Below are 17,354 nucleotides of genomic sequence, written 5' to 3'. Positions count from 1 at the left end.
AGTAAGTCCAAGGTAGGTCTCACCCAGTGACGGGAGCCTCTCGCTAGTTTTAAGACATGGATTTCAGCCGATTCCAGCACTGCAGCCCAGGCTAAGGGCCGCAGTGACCCTGCTCTGGTCCCCGGGCTCTCACAAATCCGGCTGAGCAGCTTGCAGATGGCCCCAGGGACTCCCTGCCAGCTCCTTCACAAAAAGCCTATTCCAAGGATGACAAGGCTGAGCTATCTATATTCAAGATGAACAATCCATGGTTTTAGTGTAAAATGATTCCTGAAGACACAGGTGCTTTGAAGAATTAAAGACGCTTAGACCTGACTGGGATTTTTGAAACACTCTTTATCATAGAAGCAAATCACCATAAAACCCAAAGATGGCCCTGGCCGGTTGGCTCAGCGGTAGAGTGTCGGCCTAGCGTGCGGAGGACCCGGGTTCGATTCCCGGCCAGGGCACACAGGAGAAGCGCCCATTTGCTTCTCCACCCCTCCGCCGCGCTTTCCTCTCTGTCTCTCTCTTCCCCTCCCGCAGCCAAGGCTCCATTGGAGCAAAGATGGCCTCTGCCTCAGGCGCTAGAGTGGCTCTGGTCGCAACATGGCGACGCCCAGGATGGGCAGAGCATCGCCCCATGGTGGGCGTGCCGGGTGGATCCCGGTCGGGCGCATGCGGGAGTCTGTCTGACTGTATCTCCCTGTTTCCAGCTTCAGAAAAATGCAAAAAAAAAAAAAACAAAAAAAACAAACCCAAAGATGGTCACTGCCAGATTGTATTTCTCTAAATTTGTAATGAAGACTCAAGAAAAGCAACCAAGTAAATATTCCTTCCTTCTTCCCCGCCTTCCTTTTTTAAAAAAATTATTAAATATAGCAGTTGTGAATTTGAACCCAATCTCTTGCATTTACAGTTTGAGGTTATGGCAACTCCAGTCCTGGAGAGGGCAGCACCAGGAGCTCACCTGTAACTCTCAGGAGCGAGGCCCCACAGCAGAGGAAGGAAGGAAGAGGACTGACCCTGGGACGCCCTAATACGGAGACAGTTCTGCCTCTCTGGGGCAATCAAAGGCAGAACCAAGAACCACCAACAGTAAACCACTCTCAAGGTGAATTTTAATTAACATGGACTAGCAGACAGCAAGAAGCTGTCACTATTCCTCTGGCCCCCTCATAAAATTGCTGGTCTCGGAATATTCTTTTCTCTTAGGGCCTCTGGCCCCACCCAGCCCCTCTGCAGGCCTCCTCTCAGATTCATCCATCAGGGGCAGCGGCTCGGACAGTGCTGAACTCCCTGGTCCTGCCACACCACACGGCTCCAGAACTGTCAACAGCAACCAGATGACATGGAGACAGACTCCTTGTCTCTGTAGGGCTGCATATGAGGACGGGGCCAGTGATACAAATCCTGTCACTCATACTCCTTCTCATGAACTGAGATGCTGCTGTACAATGAAATGTCTTCCCTGAGGGGGCTCCACTGTCCTCAAATCTCTGTTCCCATCCCAGTGTTCACAGAAGACACCATGGGAGTGCTGGCTAGTGCTCAAGGACAAATAAATTATTCCCCATTTCATGCCTGAGGTTCTGTACAATTCTGTGTTCTAAAAGAGAATCCACGCCACTTACCATTTCACTCAACTTTCTTTTTTGTTTCAAATATTCTGCTCTTTCTTTTTCTATTTCTTCCTCTAGATCTTGACTATATTCTGCTTGCACTTTTAATTCTTCCCCCTCCAACTTTATTTTGGTATAAGTCTGGTTGATGTAAATAATGGTAGCGGCTTTTTTCTCCATCGTGTGGTTAAGTGACAGGACAAACTTTTCATGCTCCTTTGCCAGCTCCTCTTGCTCTTCACTGGGAGGAAAAAAAAAAATCAATCATGGCCTGAAAAATATAGCCTTTAGGATTTAAAGTCTGTTTGGTGAGATCGACCACCATAAAGAGGGAGATTTGAAGGAATACTGATTTTAGGATTGGACTTGTCATTGCCTAAACTTGGCTGAGATGACAGATGGAACACAAAACAAGTGTCAACCTGTAACTGTTTACCACAACAAAGATGTCACATGGTCCTGCCTCACCCCACCCATCCCCACATAGCAGGCAGTAACTATGGGATATTTTGGTTTAGAGTAAACAATGATTCAGGCCCTGGCTGGGTGGCTCAATGGATAAAGCTTCATTCCCTACTCCTTGAGGTCCTGGGTTCGGTTCCTGGTCAGGGCACATACAAGAAGCAATCAATGAGTGCATAACTAAATGGAACAACTAAGTGGAAAGGCAAGCGAATGCTTCCCTCTATCTCTCCCTTCTCCCCTCTTTCTCAAATCAATGGGGAAAATTTTTTAAGTATTCAATGATTCAAAAACAGTTTTGCACAGGTAAATGAAATCTGGCCAAATGGTTTGCTATGTAGCATTGGCACATCTCTCTTGTCATCCTGAGATACATAGTTCAGTCAAAGAAAGATAAACATTCCAGCACACCCCCTCCCCCCCCCAGCCAACTTCTGATGCCACGGCCCTGCCAGCAGGGCCTAGGAGAAAGCTAGTCTTCCTCTCATGGACAGCAGTTAGGCAAGGAGAGGGTCCATCTTCACTGTTCAGAGGATGCCTGAAACCTAATTTGAACTCTCTTACCTTCTCCCAGCTTCAGCCAAATCTGAGTTCGAAAGGAGACCTTAACCTCACACATCAGTTGGTCACATTCAGTGAAGGAAGACCTTAAGACTGTTAGAAACATCTACACTAGGGCTAACAATAAACGATTTGGAGGAGGGACAGTTGGCCTCATTTCTTTATTTTTCTTTTTAAAAAGCTCCTGCAATGTAAAGACCTTTTTCCTTTTTCTAGTCCCTGGGGCTAAAGACCTTAGTGCAGGTGGTTGTGTGCCAAAGTTCAGGAAAATGAAAACAGATTGTTGGTAAGTTTAATTTCCAGCCATCAACTCCACAGAAATGCAATAAACAGAAGCCTAGCCCAGAAGGAGTCAGATCATGGGTGCTTTGTGGTCTAATAGAGGAAGCCTTCTAACAATGAATAGACCCGAGGATTGAGTAGCTTCTAGAAAGCAAAGTGAAACAAAGTAAGTCAAATCAAAGCCCCTAACTGGGTGTCCTGAGATGGGTGAAGAGCACGCAGACCCCTGGCACGGAACAGAAAGCAGGCACAGTGAAGAGCCTGCAGGTATTGAGCTTCGAGGACTGCATGAGGGGACGACCTGTCAGAGAGGGAGGGCACCTTGATACATACCTTTCTGTGGAAAATGGGAGAAACAAGTGATTGTAGCTTGACGATGCTAGCTTATCGAGCAACCCACCTTAGGTTTGTCACCTGCCTTTCTATAAAGATGTCTCTAGTGCAGTGATTCTCAGAATGTAGTTGGGACCTACCAGCAGCCTCAGCCTCAGCATCACCTGGGGACTTGTCAGATATGCAAGTTCTCACCCTCACCTCCAAGACTTACCAAATCTGAAAGTCAGGGGGTGCGTGTCCCCAGTAATTTGTGTTTTCACAAGCACTTTAGGTGATTTTGATGTACAATGGAGTCTGAGAATCACTGGTCAGCAGGGGTGTGATGGTGCTGGCCAAATGATAAGAGTATTCCAGCTTGGAAATGGACAGTCTAGTCTGTCTGTGGCAGCTGTGGCTAGCAGGCACCATGTACCAATCTGCACGGTGAATCCCTAACAAGGATTAGAGAGTGCAGCATTTCACAAACTTACGTGAGGATGAACTTTCTCTATTCTGGAGCGTCTCCCAGAACAGGTGTTCTGAGAGCCTGCTTCAGGGACAGCGTCCCTGAGTCTTGAGGAGTCCACCTCACTCCCTGTGTTCTGAAATCTGGGGCACCAAGCAGTCCTCTGATTTAGCTTCCCGAGATTTTTTCTCCTATGATGAGGGCTCTTTAAACATTTCTCACTTGGACAAACTGACATTCTGATATTTACACACTAGCCTTGAAAACTTACTCACAGTTCAGAGGAGTCCTTCCGAGTTTTGTTTTGTTTTTCTTTTTTCTTTCAGCATCTCTCTCTTCCTCTATGAGCCAGGTAAATCAAGACTTATAACCCCCATTTAACAGATGGAGGAAATGAGGCCCCCAGGGGTGAAGTGCTGGCAACACAGCCAGGAATAAAGGAACGAAACTAACATGGGTCAGGTCCTGGGCTACCAGCAGTTACACATACTGTCTCACTTAATTACAGATAAAATCTAGAACCCTCTCCTGGGAACCGATCTTATCCCTAGCCATTAGTAGATTATGACTGAATACATTAAGGAATAAAGCTAGCTATAATATATCTGGTTTGATATTTACACCCAGTAAGATTTCTTCCTTTGGGGTATGTATGGTTTGTAAGTTTAATTTCACTAAAATGGAAACCGAAACCTAAAATCACCGTGTGCTTCCACCCGTGGACGTGAGGAGCCAGGCAGGGTGTGATTCACACACAGTAGTTCTTGCTGGGAAGCGACTGCCTCTGACCACAGTGGTTGAAGATTCTCTGCTGTCTTTCCCAGATCTCTGCAGCCATCACATACCCCTCATGAGCCTGGGTCCTCTTCTCCAAGTGATTTCCACCTCTCACCTTGCGTGGCAGCAGTTCAAGTCAGAGGACAAACAACTGAGCACGATTTTCCCACTCCAGCCCCAGATCCCCAAACTCCTTCAGTTACTGGGAAAAAAAAAAAGTACCTACCCCAGATATTTATTTCTTTCTTTCAGATCAAGTAATCTCTTCTTCAGAAACTTTATTTCATTATCGACCTTAGTAATTTTTATTTGTAATTGGCTTATCTCAAAAAGGTTTAATCTGCGAGCGTCTCTGACACACTCTTAAAAGTAAGCGGAAATGTTACTGTTATTTGAGAAACAGCACAATTGTAGGATACTGATTTTTCAAATCATGAACAAATTGTCTTTCCTTAAAATAGTCTTTTAATTATGCTCCTGTATCAGACACCTCTTCCTCACCCCTTAGGACCCCTTCAATCATATCCATCAATTATTTCCCTTATTTCAGCTGTTGCTGTGGTGACTAGCTTTTTAGAAGCTCTGAGCAACTTCATACCGATACAGTCTGACAGCAGTTGATTCCTGCTTTTTCTATCCACTTCTCACCTTCTGCCTAGGACTTCCCTGTTGCCTCTACCATGGGACTTTTTAGACACCCACACCCATGCATGGAACCCAAAGTGTAGAAAGTGGGGCACGCATTGGACCAATGACTGACAGGAACTAGCACCTAGATCAGGGGTAGTCAACCTTTTTATACCTACCGCCCACTTTTGTATCTCTGTTAGTAGTAAAATTTTCTAACCGCCCACCGGTTCCACAGTAACGGTGGTTTATAAAGTAGGGAAGTAACTTTACTTTATAAAATTTGTAAAGTAGAGTTACAGCAAGTTAAAGCATATAATAATAATTACTTACCAAGTACTTTATGTCGGATTTTCGCTAAGTTTGGCAGAATAAATCTTTATAAAACAACTTACTATAGTTAAGTCTGTCTTTTTATTTATACTTTGGCTGTGCTGCTACCGCCCACCATGAGAGCTGGAACGCCCACTAGTGGGCGGTAGGGTCCTGGTTGACTACCACTGACCTAGATGGTCCTGAGAAGAGGTAACTGGCCTAGGGGCATAAGCTCATGCTTCATTTATTGCATCTGACAACAGCCAACATCATATTGCACCTCATATTAGCTCCTCCTTCTCCCCGCTCTGACCTCCTTATTCCATTCTCCTCATCCTTGAACTCCCTAATAAAATAATGGTGCAAAAGTGCTGCCTCCAGTTCTTCTGTCTAGGAAACTCAGGTGTTAAAAAATAACACTAATTATTCAACAATAAATAACAAAGCAGTATAATCACATAAGACTTTAGAATATTATCTCAGTGCATGATAGATAAGAAGGCATGAATTTTTTTTAACATTGCTGTTTAGGAAAGTCCTGGATGACATTTCCACATATCAAATTTCCTAGAAATGAACTGTTAGCTTCCCTGAAAGATCTGGGCTATTTTTTCTAGGCTACTACTAGTTAGATTGTTCACTGTAGTGGGCTTCTCAAACTCTGTGTATCAAATATACATATGCAACGCCTAGAGATCTTGTTGAAACGTAGATTCTGATCTAGTAGTTTGGGGATGAGCCTAGAGATTCTGCATTTTGTAACAAGCTCTCAGGGGACATTCATGCTGCGGATCTAAGAACCATATTTTGAGTAGCAAAGCTTTGTTCATAATGCCAATTAAAGTTCCTTGGTAAAGTATTCAGCATGTATCAAGGATATATATGGTAATGTTCCTTCTAAAATATTTTTTCCTGATTATAAAAGTAGCCCAACCTAGAAATAAAGGCCCTGGCTGGTTGGCTCAGTGGATAGAGTGTCAGCCTGACATATGGACTTCCTGGGTTCGATTCCCAATCAGTGCACATGAGAAAAGTGACCATCTACTTCTCTCCCCCTCCCAATCCTCCATCTCTCCTTCTTCACCTCCCACAGCCAGTGACTTGATTGGTTTGAACACAGCCAGGTGCTGAAAATAGCTCAGATGGTCCCTGAGCATCAGCCTCAAGCACTAAAAGTAGCTCAGTTGATTTGAGCATTGGCCCAAGATGGGAATTGCCTGGTGGATCCTGGTCAGGGCACATGCAGGAGTCTGTCTCATTATCTCCCCTCCTCTCACTTAAAAAAGGAAAAAAAAAAATGAAAATAAAGAGCAACCAAAAAAAATTAAACAAAAGCACTCTTATTTTTCTCTGCATGGATAGTTTGTTGTATTTCCTCTGCTAAACTAGATTAACACCATCCATATTGGTTTATAACCAACTATATCACTCAGGGTCTAATTAGGTCATTGAAATCTTATAGTAAATTGATAGGGGAATTTTAATATAAAGAATTATGAACTATAACAGAAGATTAGAGTAATGAGAGAACGAATAGTAAGAAAGTAAAGAGAATGTTAAAGAATTCACGAGAGCAGGCAGAAGGAACAGCCACTATCCCTAGGGCTGAGCAAGAGTGCTCACGAAGAAGTGGCACCTCCAGGCCTGAGACCTGGACCTCACTGGAGCTGACTGTGGCTCACTGGATAGCTCAAAGAAATGCATGAAATGCTGGGCTGGCAACCTGGCTTCTAGAGTATTGAGGGAACATGTTCGAGGGAGGGGACATAATCTAGAACTCCCTGCAAAACCAGCCAAATTGGTGCAGAAGCTGTCCCTGGGAAGGCAGCTCACTGGTAGCACTGTGCCATGATGTTGCCCAAGGGGCACTGGAGGAAACTGCTGGCACTTGGGACTACCACATGCTGGCATGGAGAAGCTGCATGTGCTCCAAGAGTCTGCCGAACTAAGCACCCTGAAAGCAGGATGAGAACCCCTTCTTCCTCTTGTATCCATCCTGGGCCCTCTAATGACAAAGTTTTATTTTGTGCCGGCTGGAGAAGGGGAAATTTACAGGGCCCAGCTCCTTCAAGGCAGAGCAGACAATGAAGGCAGACTTCCTTCTTCAAGGCAACAAGTGGAATTAAAAATTGAGACTACAGTTTTTGGTACGTCTCCCTGGGAAACAGATTCTAAAATTTGTGTGTAGAAAATGTATTGTGTAGTGTTCTCAAAAAGACCTCCAAGGAAGTAAGGGAAGCAGGGCTGGGCAGAGGAGAGGTTAAATGGTGATGAGCTTTAGAGCTCAGACGACACTGTGGGGTTGCTCTGCACTGAGTCAAGGGAGGAATGCCTTGTACCCAGAGTGACCGACCAGCAGCACATGGGGAGGAATGTAACCTGGGTGAAGCCTTCCTCCTCTGCCAAGGACAATTCCAGTGGAGGAACTGAGATGTGAGCCTCAGCCAACATTCCTGGCAAATGGGAAAATGAAGTTGGACCCTTACCTTACACCACATATAACATTTAACTAAAACATTACAACCAAAAACCTAAATGTAAGAGCTAAAACTATAAAACTCCTATATGAAAAAAGGGGAAAGGTTCATGACATTGAATTTGGCCAGGATTTCTTGAATATGAACCCAAAATACATGCAACAGATAAAAAAATAAACTGGACTACATCAAAATTTAAAACTTTTCTGAATCAAAAGTGACTATCTTCAGATATATGGAAAAGATTTATATAGGCAGATGGGGATCCTCAAACCCCTCAGCGAGATCTTCTGAGCATGGCTTTTAAGATACCAAGAGGCAGAGAAAGCCCAATAGAGATCAGGGGAACTACCAGCTTTTAGGATACGCCCTTAAAGGCTCCAACGCCCCAAAGGGGTCTCATAGGATGCCATCTGGGTCCTGCTTCAATAGTGGAAAGGAAGGTCATTGAGCTAAAGCCTGCCAGACTTACATGCCTCTGCTGTGAGGAAACAGGGACACTGGAAGGTAGGCTTCCCCCTCGCTCCTCTAAGGGAGGGTTCAGTCTCTTCCAGCCCTGCTCCAGCCACCTATGACCTAACCTTGCCCAGAATGCTGGGGTTTGCCACTGAAGGCTGAAGGTGCCCAGGGCCATCGGCCCCATCTACGACACTGTGGACGAGCCTAGGGCATTTCTTCCAAGAAGCAGGTAAACTGATCTCATTTGCACAAGGGCCACTTAACTATGTCTTGCCTGAATAGTCAGGTTTTTTATTCTTCCCTTGCAGATCTCTCTTGTGGGTGTTGATAGTCCTATTTTCTGCTGCTTTGTTTAATATATAGTGTTTCCTTTATTCCTCCTACCTCAATGCCCCACTCATATTTCAGGCTGGGACCTACTCCTAATTTAGAGCTCTCTTTCCCCCTTTTGCCAACTTCTATTATGAATCTACCTTTGCCACCCAGCTTAGTGTATCCCAAGGTTCTCTTTACCATGCCACAGTCGCAGAGCTCCAGGGAAAAGCAACCTGGTCTCATCTCTCTAGGCAGAGGAGAACAGAAGCTCCATCTCCACACATGCTGCAGATGGCTTTTCCAGTCTACCTGAATCATTACCAGCTAGAAGCAGCGGTCATTGGGACTTGGACATGAGCTGCAAAGTATAGAATTGTGACAACAATTCCAGTGCCATGCGGACTTTTCCTGGATGTGGACTTTTCCTGGACTCCTGCTCCTTGCGACAGCTCCTAACAGACTGAACTGGGGTTGGGTTACATTTTTCAGGGATTTGGCATGGTGTTGGGGCCAACTTGGACTTGGTGAACATGTTCAGGACACTACTCTTTTATGGATTCTTTCTGTATTGGCTAAGAGTTTGCTTAAAGGCTTTAATCACTGTAAAAAAAAATAGAAGACTGGATAAAGAAGATATGGCACATATACACCATGATATACTATTTAGCCATAAGAAATAATGACATCAGATCACTTACAACAAAATGGTGGGATCTTGATAACATTATACGGAGTAAAATAAGTAAATCAGAAAAAAACAAGAACTGCAGGATTCCATACATTGGTGGGACATAAAAACGAGACTAAGAGACATGAACAAGAGTGTGGTGGTGCCCTGGCCGGCTGGCTCAGTGGTAGAGCGTCGGCCTAGCATGCGGAGGACCCGGGTTTGATTCCTGGCCAGGGCACATAGGAGAAGCGCCCATTTGCTTCTCCACCCCTCTGCTGTGCTTTCTTCTCTGTCTCTCTCTTCCCCTCCCGCAGCAGAGGCTCCATTGGAGCAAAAGATGGCCCGGGCGCTGGGGATGGCTCTGTGGCCTCTGCCTCAGGCGCTAGAGTGGCTCTGGTCGCAATATGGCGACGCCCAGGATGGGCAGAGCATCGCCCCCTGGTGGGCAGAGCATCGCCCCTGGTGGGCGTGCCGGGTGGATCCCGGTCGGGCGCATGCGGGAGTCTGTCTGTCTCTCCCTGTTTCCAGCTTCAGAAAAATGAAAAAAAAAAAAAAAGTGTGGTGGTTATGGGGTGCGGGGAGAGGGAAGGAGGGAGAAGGGGAGGGGTGGGGGAGGGACACAAAGAAAACTAGATAGAAGGTGACGGAGGACAATCTGACTTTGGGTGATGGGTATGCAACATAATTGAATGACAAGATAACCTGGACATGTTTTCTTTGAATATATGTACCCTGATTTATTGATGTCACCCCATTAAAATAAAAATTTATTTATTAAAAAAAAAGTGACTATCAACAGAGTGAAAAGGCAACCCATGGAATAGGACAAAATATTTTCAAATTATGTATCTGACAAGAGGTCAATATCCAGAACACATAAAAAAATACCAATAAAACAAAACAAACAACCTGATTAAAAGGTTGGCAAAGGATCTTACGGATAGAAAAAAAGTTTTTTTTTAAATAAATCAAAATGTGACTACGGACTGAACCTGACAAGCTCAGAGAAAGCCTACACAATGGCCTTGGGAACTCAGGGAACTAAAGTAAACACAGGATGGTCTAAATCAGGGGTAGTCAACCTTTTAATACCTACCGCCCACTTTTGTATCTGTTAGTAGTAAAATTTTCTAACCGCAGTAACGGTGGTTTATAAAGTAGGGAAGTAACTTTACTTTATAAAATTTATAAAGCAGAGTTACAGCAAGTTAAAGCATATAATAATAATTACTTACCAAGTACTTTATGTTGGATTTTCGCTAAGTTTGGCAGAATAAATCTTTATAAAACAACTTACTATAGTTAGATCTATCTTTTAGTTTATCCTTTGGTTGCTCTGCTACCGCCCACCATGAAAGCTGGAACTCCCACTAGTGGGCGGTAGGGACCAGGTTGACTACCATTGGTCTAAATCAAACCTTTCTGACTAAAAGCAATTTATAGGTAGTCAAGTCCTAGGGAGTTATTCTCTATCTGAACTAAGGTCAATGCTTGCTTTGAAGCCTGTCTGTTACCTTTTGCATCTGCAATAACAAACCCGATAACATGCCTTTGAAATGTAGGGGAAATATTTCTCTGCCCCCCTCAGGGGAGGCATCCCACCAGAGCAGGAACCAGCAAACCCCTTCATTGTTATTATCATGTTAATTAACTTACCTATCTTGTGTCTCCCTGTGAAAAGAACTTTCAGCATATACACTTTTACTTCTTACCCAATCTCAGAGATTTCCCCGTTTTACTTTCTCCCACCTCCCTAATCTATCACCAATCAATTTCATGTAACCCCCTCACGTCTTCCCCTTTGATTCTAATGTATAAAATAAGTGGTGACATTGCCATTTTCTGGAGCATTTTCTCAATCCGTTGAGACTTTGCTTCCCGGCAATTGTTGACAGCTTGACTCAAATAAACTCAGAAAAATTCTTACAGGTTTGAAAACTTTTTTTTTTTATGTTGACAATCTGAATAGACATTTCTCCAAGGAAGATCTATCAATAACCAATAAGCATATGAAAAGATGCTCAACATCATTAATCATTAAGAAAATTCAAATCAAAACCACAATGAGATACCATTTTATACCCATTAAAATGACTATTATTTATGAAACAGAAGCAGAAAAAAAAGTATTGGCTTAGTATGGAGTAATTGGAACCCTTGCACTTTGTGGGTAGGAATGTAAACAGGTGCAACCATTGTGGAAAACAGTATGGCAGTTTCTCAAAAAATTAAACATAAAATTACCATTTTTATCGTACCACCTATTAATTTCCTCCTACATCCATACCCAAAAAATTTGAAGCAGCAATTCAAATTGATATTTGTATGCTTCTGTTTATAACAGCTTTATTCACAATAGCTGAAAGGAAATAGCCCAAGGGTCCATTGGTGAATGAGTAAATGGATTAATAAAACATGATGTATACGTAAAATGGAATATTATTCAGTCTTAAAAAAGGAAGGAAATTCTGATACATGCTACAACATGGGTGAACCTTAAAGACCTTATGCCAAGTGAAAAGAGCCAGTCACAAAAGGACAAATACTGTATAATTCTACTTATATGAGGTACGTATAGTAGCCAAACTCATAGAGAGACAGAAAGTAGACTTGTCAGTTAGGCCAGTAAAGCTGACTAACTGGATAAGTATCAATTTGGAATGGGCCGATCAATATATTTTTAGTCTGTTTAGAAACTAAATTATATAAATATAAGATATATAGATATATATTGCTCACAAAAATTAGAGGATTATCAAAATGAATATGAAGCACAAAATATCCCCTAATTTTTGTGAGAAGTATATATAATTTTCACTTAAACGGTCAGGAAAATTATTATGGATCTCACTGTTTGTGTCATGTACTTCTAGCTATATTTTGACCTGAAATAACTACACTGATCTTATTTAATCACAAATTAAACTCATCTTTTTACATAGAGATGTAGTTGGTTCTATTTTCTTATATGATAAACTAAATTTCTATAATTATTAACCTCAAAATACCTTCCAATTCTGTGCCCGCATTATCAGGAAGAGTTTCCAATATAAAATACAATCTGCTGAACTCCATGCTTTCAATTTCCAGAAGATCAATGGTAGCCTTTCTCATTTCTTCCTAAAAATTTAAATTACATATTAAAATAATAAAATTTATCTCCTGAACAATGTCCTATAAACATTTTCAGAGGTCAAAATTGGATTTTCATCAAATACCTTCAGCTGCTATTTTTATTTGGATAGAAAGTAGAAGAAGTAACTACAATCAGTTTTAAAAGTATCATTTTTAGTTTACCTTTTCATTTCTGCTTATTTTCTTCTGCTCAGAAATCACCTTTCCCTATGTGTGTTTCCTGTTTTCAATTTCAATCAATTTAAAGGTAAAGACTTCAATAAGTAGGGTAACATGCAGAAAAAAGCTACTTAATTAAAAAATAGAAAATACTTATAAAAATATGCTTAGGTCTAAAGAGAGCAATGATTCTCTTATACATATCTACAAATCCAAACAAGAAGTCAGGTGGGCCTGTTATTATTATTATTAATAATTTATATTTTGGGGGTGGGGTTATTTGAAAAAAAATTCAAAAATCTGTTCATGAAAAAGCAAATAAATCATCTTTTAAATAAATGGTCCTAATAGTTATAGTTACTTTGTAACCTGAGAAATTATCATTCTATTTCATGAATAATAAAACACAGTTTATATAATTGTACATATAGTAAGATCACTTTTTTATAAAATAAAACTCAATACAGGCATCATCTATACCCTGACAGCAGGAAGTACATTCATCGAGTTAATAGTGATTATTTTAGGGTGGTGGGATCATCACTGTCTTTACTTTCTTCCTTTTCCTTGTCTATGTTTTTCTAAGTTTTCCAGAGTATACACTTAGTGCTTTTATAATAGTGAAAATCTGTTACTTTAACAATGGTGGGATCTATCTCTATTTAAGAGAAGTCACAGCTCAGATACTAAATGGACACATACTAGATACTTTAATAAAGCCACAGTAAATATTTTAATCCCTTCATTTCCTGGAGAAAAACATAAGTAAAGGAAAGCAGAGGGAAGGTTTCTACAAGGCCACAGTGCAGTACAAGATGGACAAATTCTGTTACATGTATTCTAAATGTGTGTACTCTATACGTATTCAATCAGGTATAATTATAAAGTATAATTCTGTAGTCTATTCTATATACATATATACAACTATATATAATTACATAAAGTATATTTGTAAAGTAATGATATTAATTTTTAGCAGCAGTTTGTAGACCCAAACTCATTTATTTTATAGTTGTATTTCTATATTTTTAGATATTTGATATGCAGTAAATTCTTTTTTTTTTTTTTTTTTTCATTTTTCCGAAGCTGGAAACGGAGAGGCAGTCAGACAGACTCCCGCATGCGCCCGACCGGGATCCACCCGGCATGCCCACTAGGGGGCGATGTTCTGCCCCTCTGGGGCGTCGCCCTGTTGCATCCAGAGCCATTCTAGCGCCTGAGGCAGAGGCCACAGATCCATCCCAGAGCCCGGGCCATCTTTTGCTCCAACGGAGCCTCGGAGCCTCGGCTGTGGGAGGGGAAGAGAGAGACAGAGAGGAAGGAGAGGGGGACAGGTGGAGAAGCAGATGGGCGCTTCTCCTGTGTGCCCTGGCCGGGAATTGAACCCGGGACTCCTGCACGCCAGGCGGACTCTCTACCGCTGAGCAAACCGGCCAGGGCGATATGCAGTAGATTCTTATTCAAAATTTTTAAATCAAATGAAGAGACTTCATCATTTGACTCTTCCACGGAAGCATTGCAAACATCATCCAGGACCAAACAGAAATGTTTGTGATACTTCAAAAGAAAATTCTTTCAATATTTCTTTGTGGGGTTGAGTTAGTATAACTAAAAGTATTTTTGTTCATTTGTGTATACTGAACAACACAGTCTGCTTCAGTGAAATGGGAGCCCAAACAATCTCTCACCAGTTAGATAAGGAATGGCTTCAAGAGAAGTGAATTCATTGCCACCAGACATGCAATTTATTTCAGAGGTTGTTTGTGTTAAACCATGTTTACATAATGGTGTCCCCAGCATTGGCCAGTTTGGTTCAGCCCTTAAACTGAGCTCTGTTATGACCTGTACCGCCTCGCCTTAGCTGGCTTGCCCTCCTCCAGATTACACGGCTCAACTCAGTGTTCTGCGTGGAAAATCGGGCAGCAGTCTACAGCTGAGCAACACTGGTTAAAATGCTTAGTAAATGGAGAGAAATTTTTTTTTTTACTCAGGGTAAATATTTTCCCTATTTATCTACTGAAATACCTTAAACAGAGTTGGTGCTAAATTAAAGTCAGATGAAGAAATAATTGGAAGATGGAAAAAAGAAAAGCTCTTATAGATAATACAATACCAATTTCTTGACAGCTACAGCAATGTCGTTAAGAAAGATCCTAGCTTCTTCATTGCATTTGAAATAGTCACTTTGCAGTGATTGTTCTAAAAAAAAAAATTTGAAAATTAAGATCTCTTATTTGTCTGTCCAAGTTCTATTTAGTCCTTTAAGATGTAGTAGCTCAAATGCTTATTCAGCTGGAAATTTCATCTTCTATCTCTGAATTTCTATAGCACTTTATATAAATCTCTTTTGTACTTGTTATTTTCTATTTCATAGTATTCTAATTTAGGTACATACTTTATGCTTCTCGAACACAAACTTCTCTTAAGAGCCATCTTTGCATCTTTCATGGTAGGCAGAGGGATGTATAGAGGATAGGACAAAAAATTCAACAAACATTTATGAACAGAACAAATATAGCAAGCCTATACTATAGGTTTTTTTGGAATGTTTTCACATATATTTGTGTGTGTATATATGTAAATATGTATCTTAAATATGGTATTTTGCCCTAAACCACACATTTAATAAACTGTATAAAAATCTAAGCTGATTCTTGTAAATTACAATGATTCCCAATTCACAGGTAAGAAATCTAAGATTTTGAGGTCATGTCATATGTTCAAGGTAACAGAGCCCATTACTGAGTCTGGATGCAAACGCAAGTGGTGTGACTCCAGTGTCCATGCCCTTAATGGCCCTACCCAACTCTCAGAAGAGTAAATAGCCATTTCTGCTCTCAGTTCTAGGCAACTTGGATTCTCTCTTCATGAACTAAGCTCTCAAACCAAGTGAAAATCAGTTACGAGTTTGCAAGCAAGTGTGTATTAGGGTGGAATGGATTATATGCTATTTTGTTTCCTTTCTTCTAGCAAATGAATGAAGGCCCAAGCCTGTTACCACTTGCAAATGGGCTGGAGAGCTACATATTTTATAACTCACACTCAGGACAAGAGGTTCAATGAAGTTTTTTCCTAAGAAAAACTTTCTGAGGGTCCAAAAATTATTAGCAGAAAAAAGTATTTTGTATCTAAGTACTAGGACTGAATGGATATATTGATCTATAGCAGATGACCTTGGACAAATAGGAAGCATTTAGGTCTCTTTGGTGGTTAACATTTTTACTGAAAACACATCTCCAATCTTGAAAGAATTGTGAAGTTAAATTACTTCATCTGAGAAGGAAGAAACTATCCCAAACTAAGAGAAACATGATGATGGATATCAACATGAGTATCTAGAAACGATGAAATGATCAGAGGAAAGCACGGAGATGCTTAGTTGTTTGGTCTAAATGGTTTATGAGCTGATCAAGAAACACTGCCCTTCCTTGGACTATGTCTTACCTTAAGCTTAGATGACTTGATTACAGGTTCAGCTTTCAAATGAAGAAGTATTTTAACCTGGCCTCATCCGTTAGCATCTCCTAAACATCCTTCTCTAATTTTCCTTGCTTAATACAATAGGAGCTTCTTAAACACTCTCTTTCTTGTTTGCCAGCCAGTTTGCAATGGCATTGTTAAAAAAAAAAAAAGTCAACAAGGGAAAAGATAAATTTGAATGCATACTGTAAATATTGGGCACTTTTGTCGGCAGGCAAATGGCAATGGGTCTGGGAGTCCAGGATTTGTCATCAGCTACTAGTATGACTTGGGCCAAGTCACTCCAGTGGCACCACAGCAAAAGAGCTGAGCCCTGGGTTCCGTCCGGTCTCCTCTCTCTTGCCCTAGGAGGTGCAGAAGACGCTGCGCCCTAGCCAGGGAAGCTCTGGGTTCCGGAGGACGGTTCTCACTGAGGGTTCCCGCTGAGTGCCGCCTAGGCGCCACCTCTCAGGGGACGTCCCTCTCAGCGCCCGCGGGCCTCTTACCCACAGCAAAGAGCTGCTCCAGCGCTGAGGCCGCGACCGAGGAGCCCAGGGTGGAGGGGACGGTGCACAGCTCCAGGGATGGGCCGGTGGAGACCGCGGTCGGCTGCGTCTTCTTTTCGCCGAACCTCAGGTCGAGGGACCAGGAGTGCAGCGCCATCTTGCTGCTCCTGCGCAGCGCCCACCTGGCCGGAGGCAAGGACCGCCGGTTGCCAGGGACAACAAGGATGTTGACGCAGGCGCCCGCTCGTTGCCCTCACGCTGGGTGGGCACCTCCCCTGGTCTCTAGCTTTGTCCACAATAATTAAGCGATCCAAAAAGGATGAGCCTTTAGCTGTCCTTGCTCCTATTTCCATTGCTCGTGGACCTTTGGAATCATAATGATCATCACCATTAAACGAGTCTCTGTGTCAGAAACTACAGGAAGGGCTTAATTTTCACAAGGCTTTGTGAGGCAGTTCTTTTTTTCCTTTTTTCTTTTCTTTCTTTCTTTTTTTTTTAAATCTCCACTTTTACCGAACTCTACTAGTGGTTTTAGATGGGTTTAGGTAGTTACACACCTGCAGTCATTTTGTGGTTTCACAAAATGTCCATGGCTGATTTAGTTTTTACCATAACTATTCACGGCGATAATTATGATTATCCAATATTTTAGAAAATCTTACTGAGGTGAGAGTTATTGATCTTAGGGATAACCTCTGGTTCAACCCTTAGAATGGCGGTCTGCCAGAGCTCCTTGTGACTGTGCTACTTGGGCAGGGTGTGCCCCGG

The 17,354-nt window shown here is 42.1% G+C and overlaps 1 protein-coding gene across 1 annotated transcript in view; it reads right to left on the bottom strand.

Annotated features, from left to right (window-relative positions):
• The window catches only part of CCDC175 (coiled-coil domain containing 175), a 68,113-nt gene extending 51,370 nt beyond the window's left edge, over positions 1-16,743 (bottom strand). The window contains exons 1-5 of the mRNA XM_066274189.1: positions 16,587-16,743; positions 14,735-14,820; positions 12,336-12,447; positions 4,691-4,826; positions 1,614-1,842 (exon numbers count right to left, since the gene is read on the bottom strand). Of these exons, the coding sequence (XP_066130286.1) occupies positions 1,614-1,842; positions 4,691-4,826; positions 12,336-12,447; positions 14,735-14,820; positions 16,587-16,743 (720 nt within the window). The remainder of the gene's footprint in view (positions 1-1,613; positions 1,843-4,690; positions 4,827-12,335; positions 12,448-14,734; positions 14,821-16,586) is intronic.
• Between the last annotated feature and the right edge of the window lie 611 nt (positions 16,744-17,354).

The sequence above is a fragment of the Saccopteryx bilineata genome, chromosome 4 (assembly GCF_036850765.1).
Source record: "Saccopteryx bilineata isolate mSacBil1 chromosome 4, mSacBil1_pri_phased_curated, whole genome shotgun sequence".
In the NCBI taxonomy this organism is placed as follows: Eukaryota; Metazoa; Chordata; class Mammalia; order Chiroptera; family Emballonuridae; genus Saccopteryx; species Saccopteryx bilineata.
The sequence above is the reverse complement of the archived record's forward strand: the minus strand, read 5'-3'. Positions and strand labels throughout refer to the sequence as shown.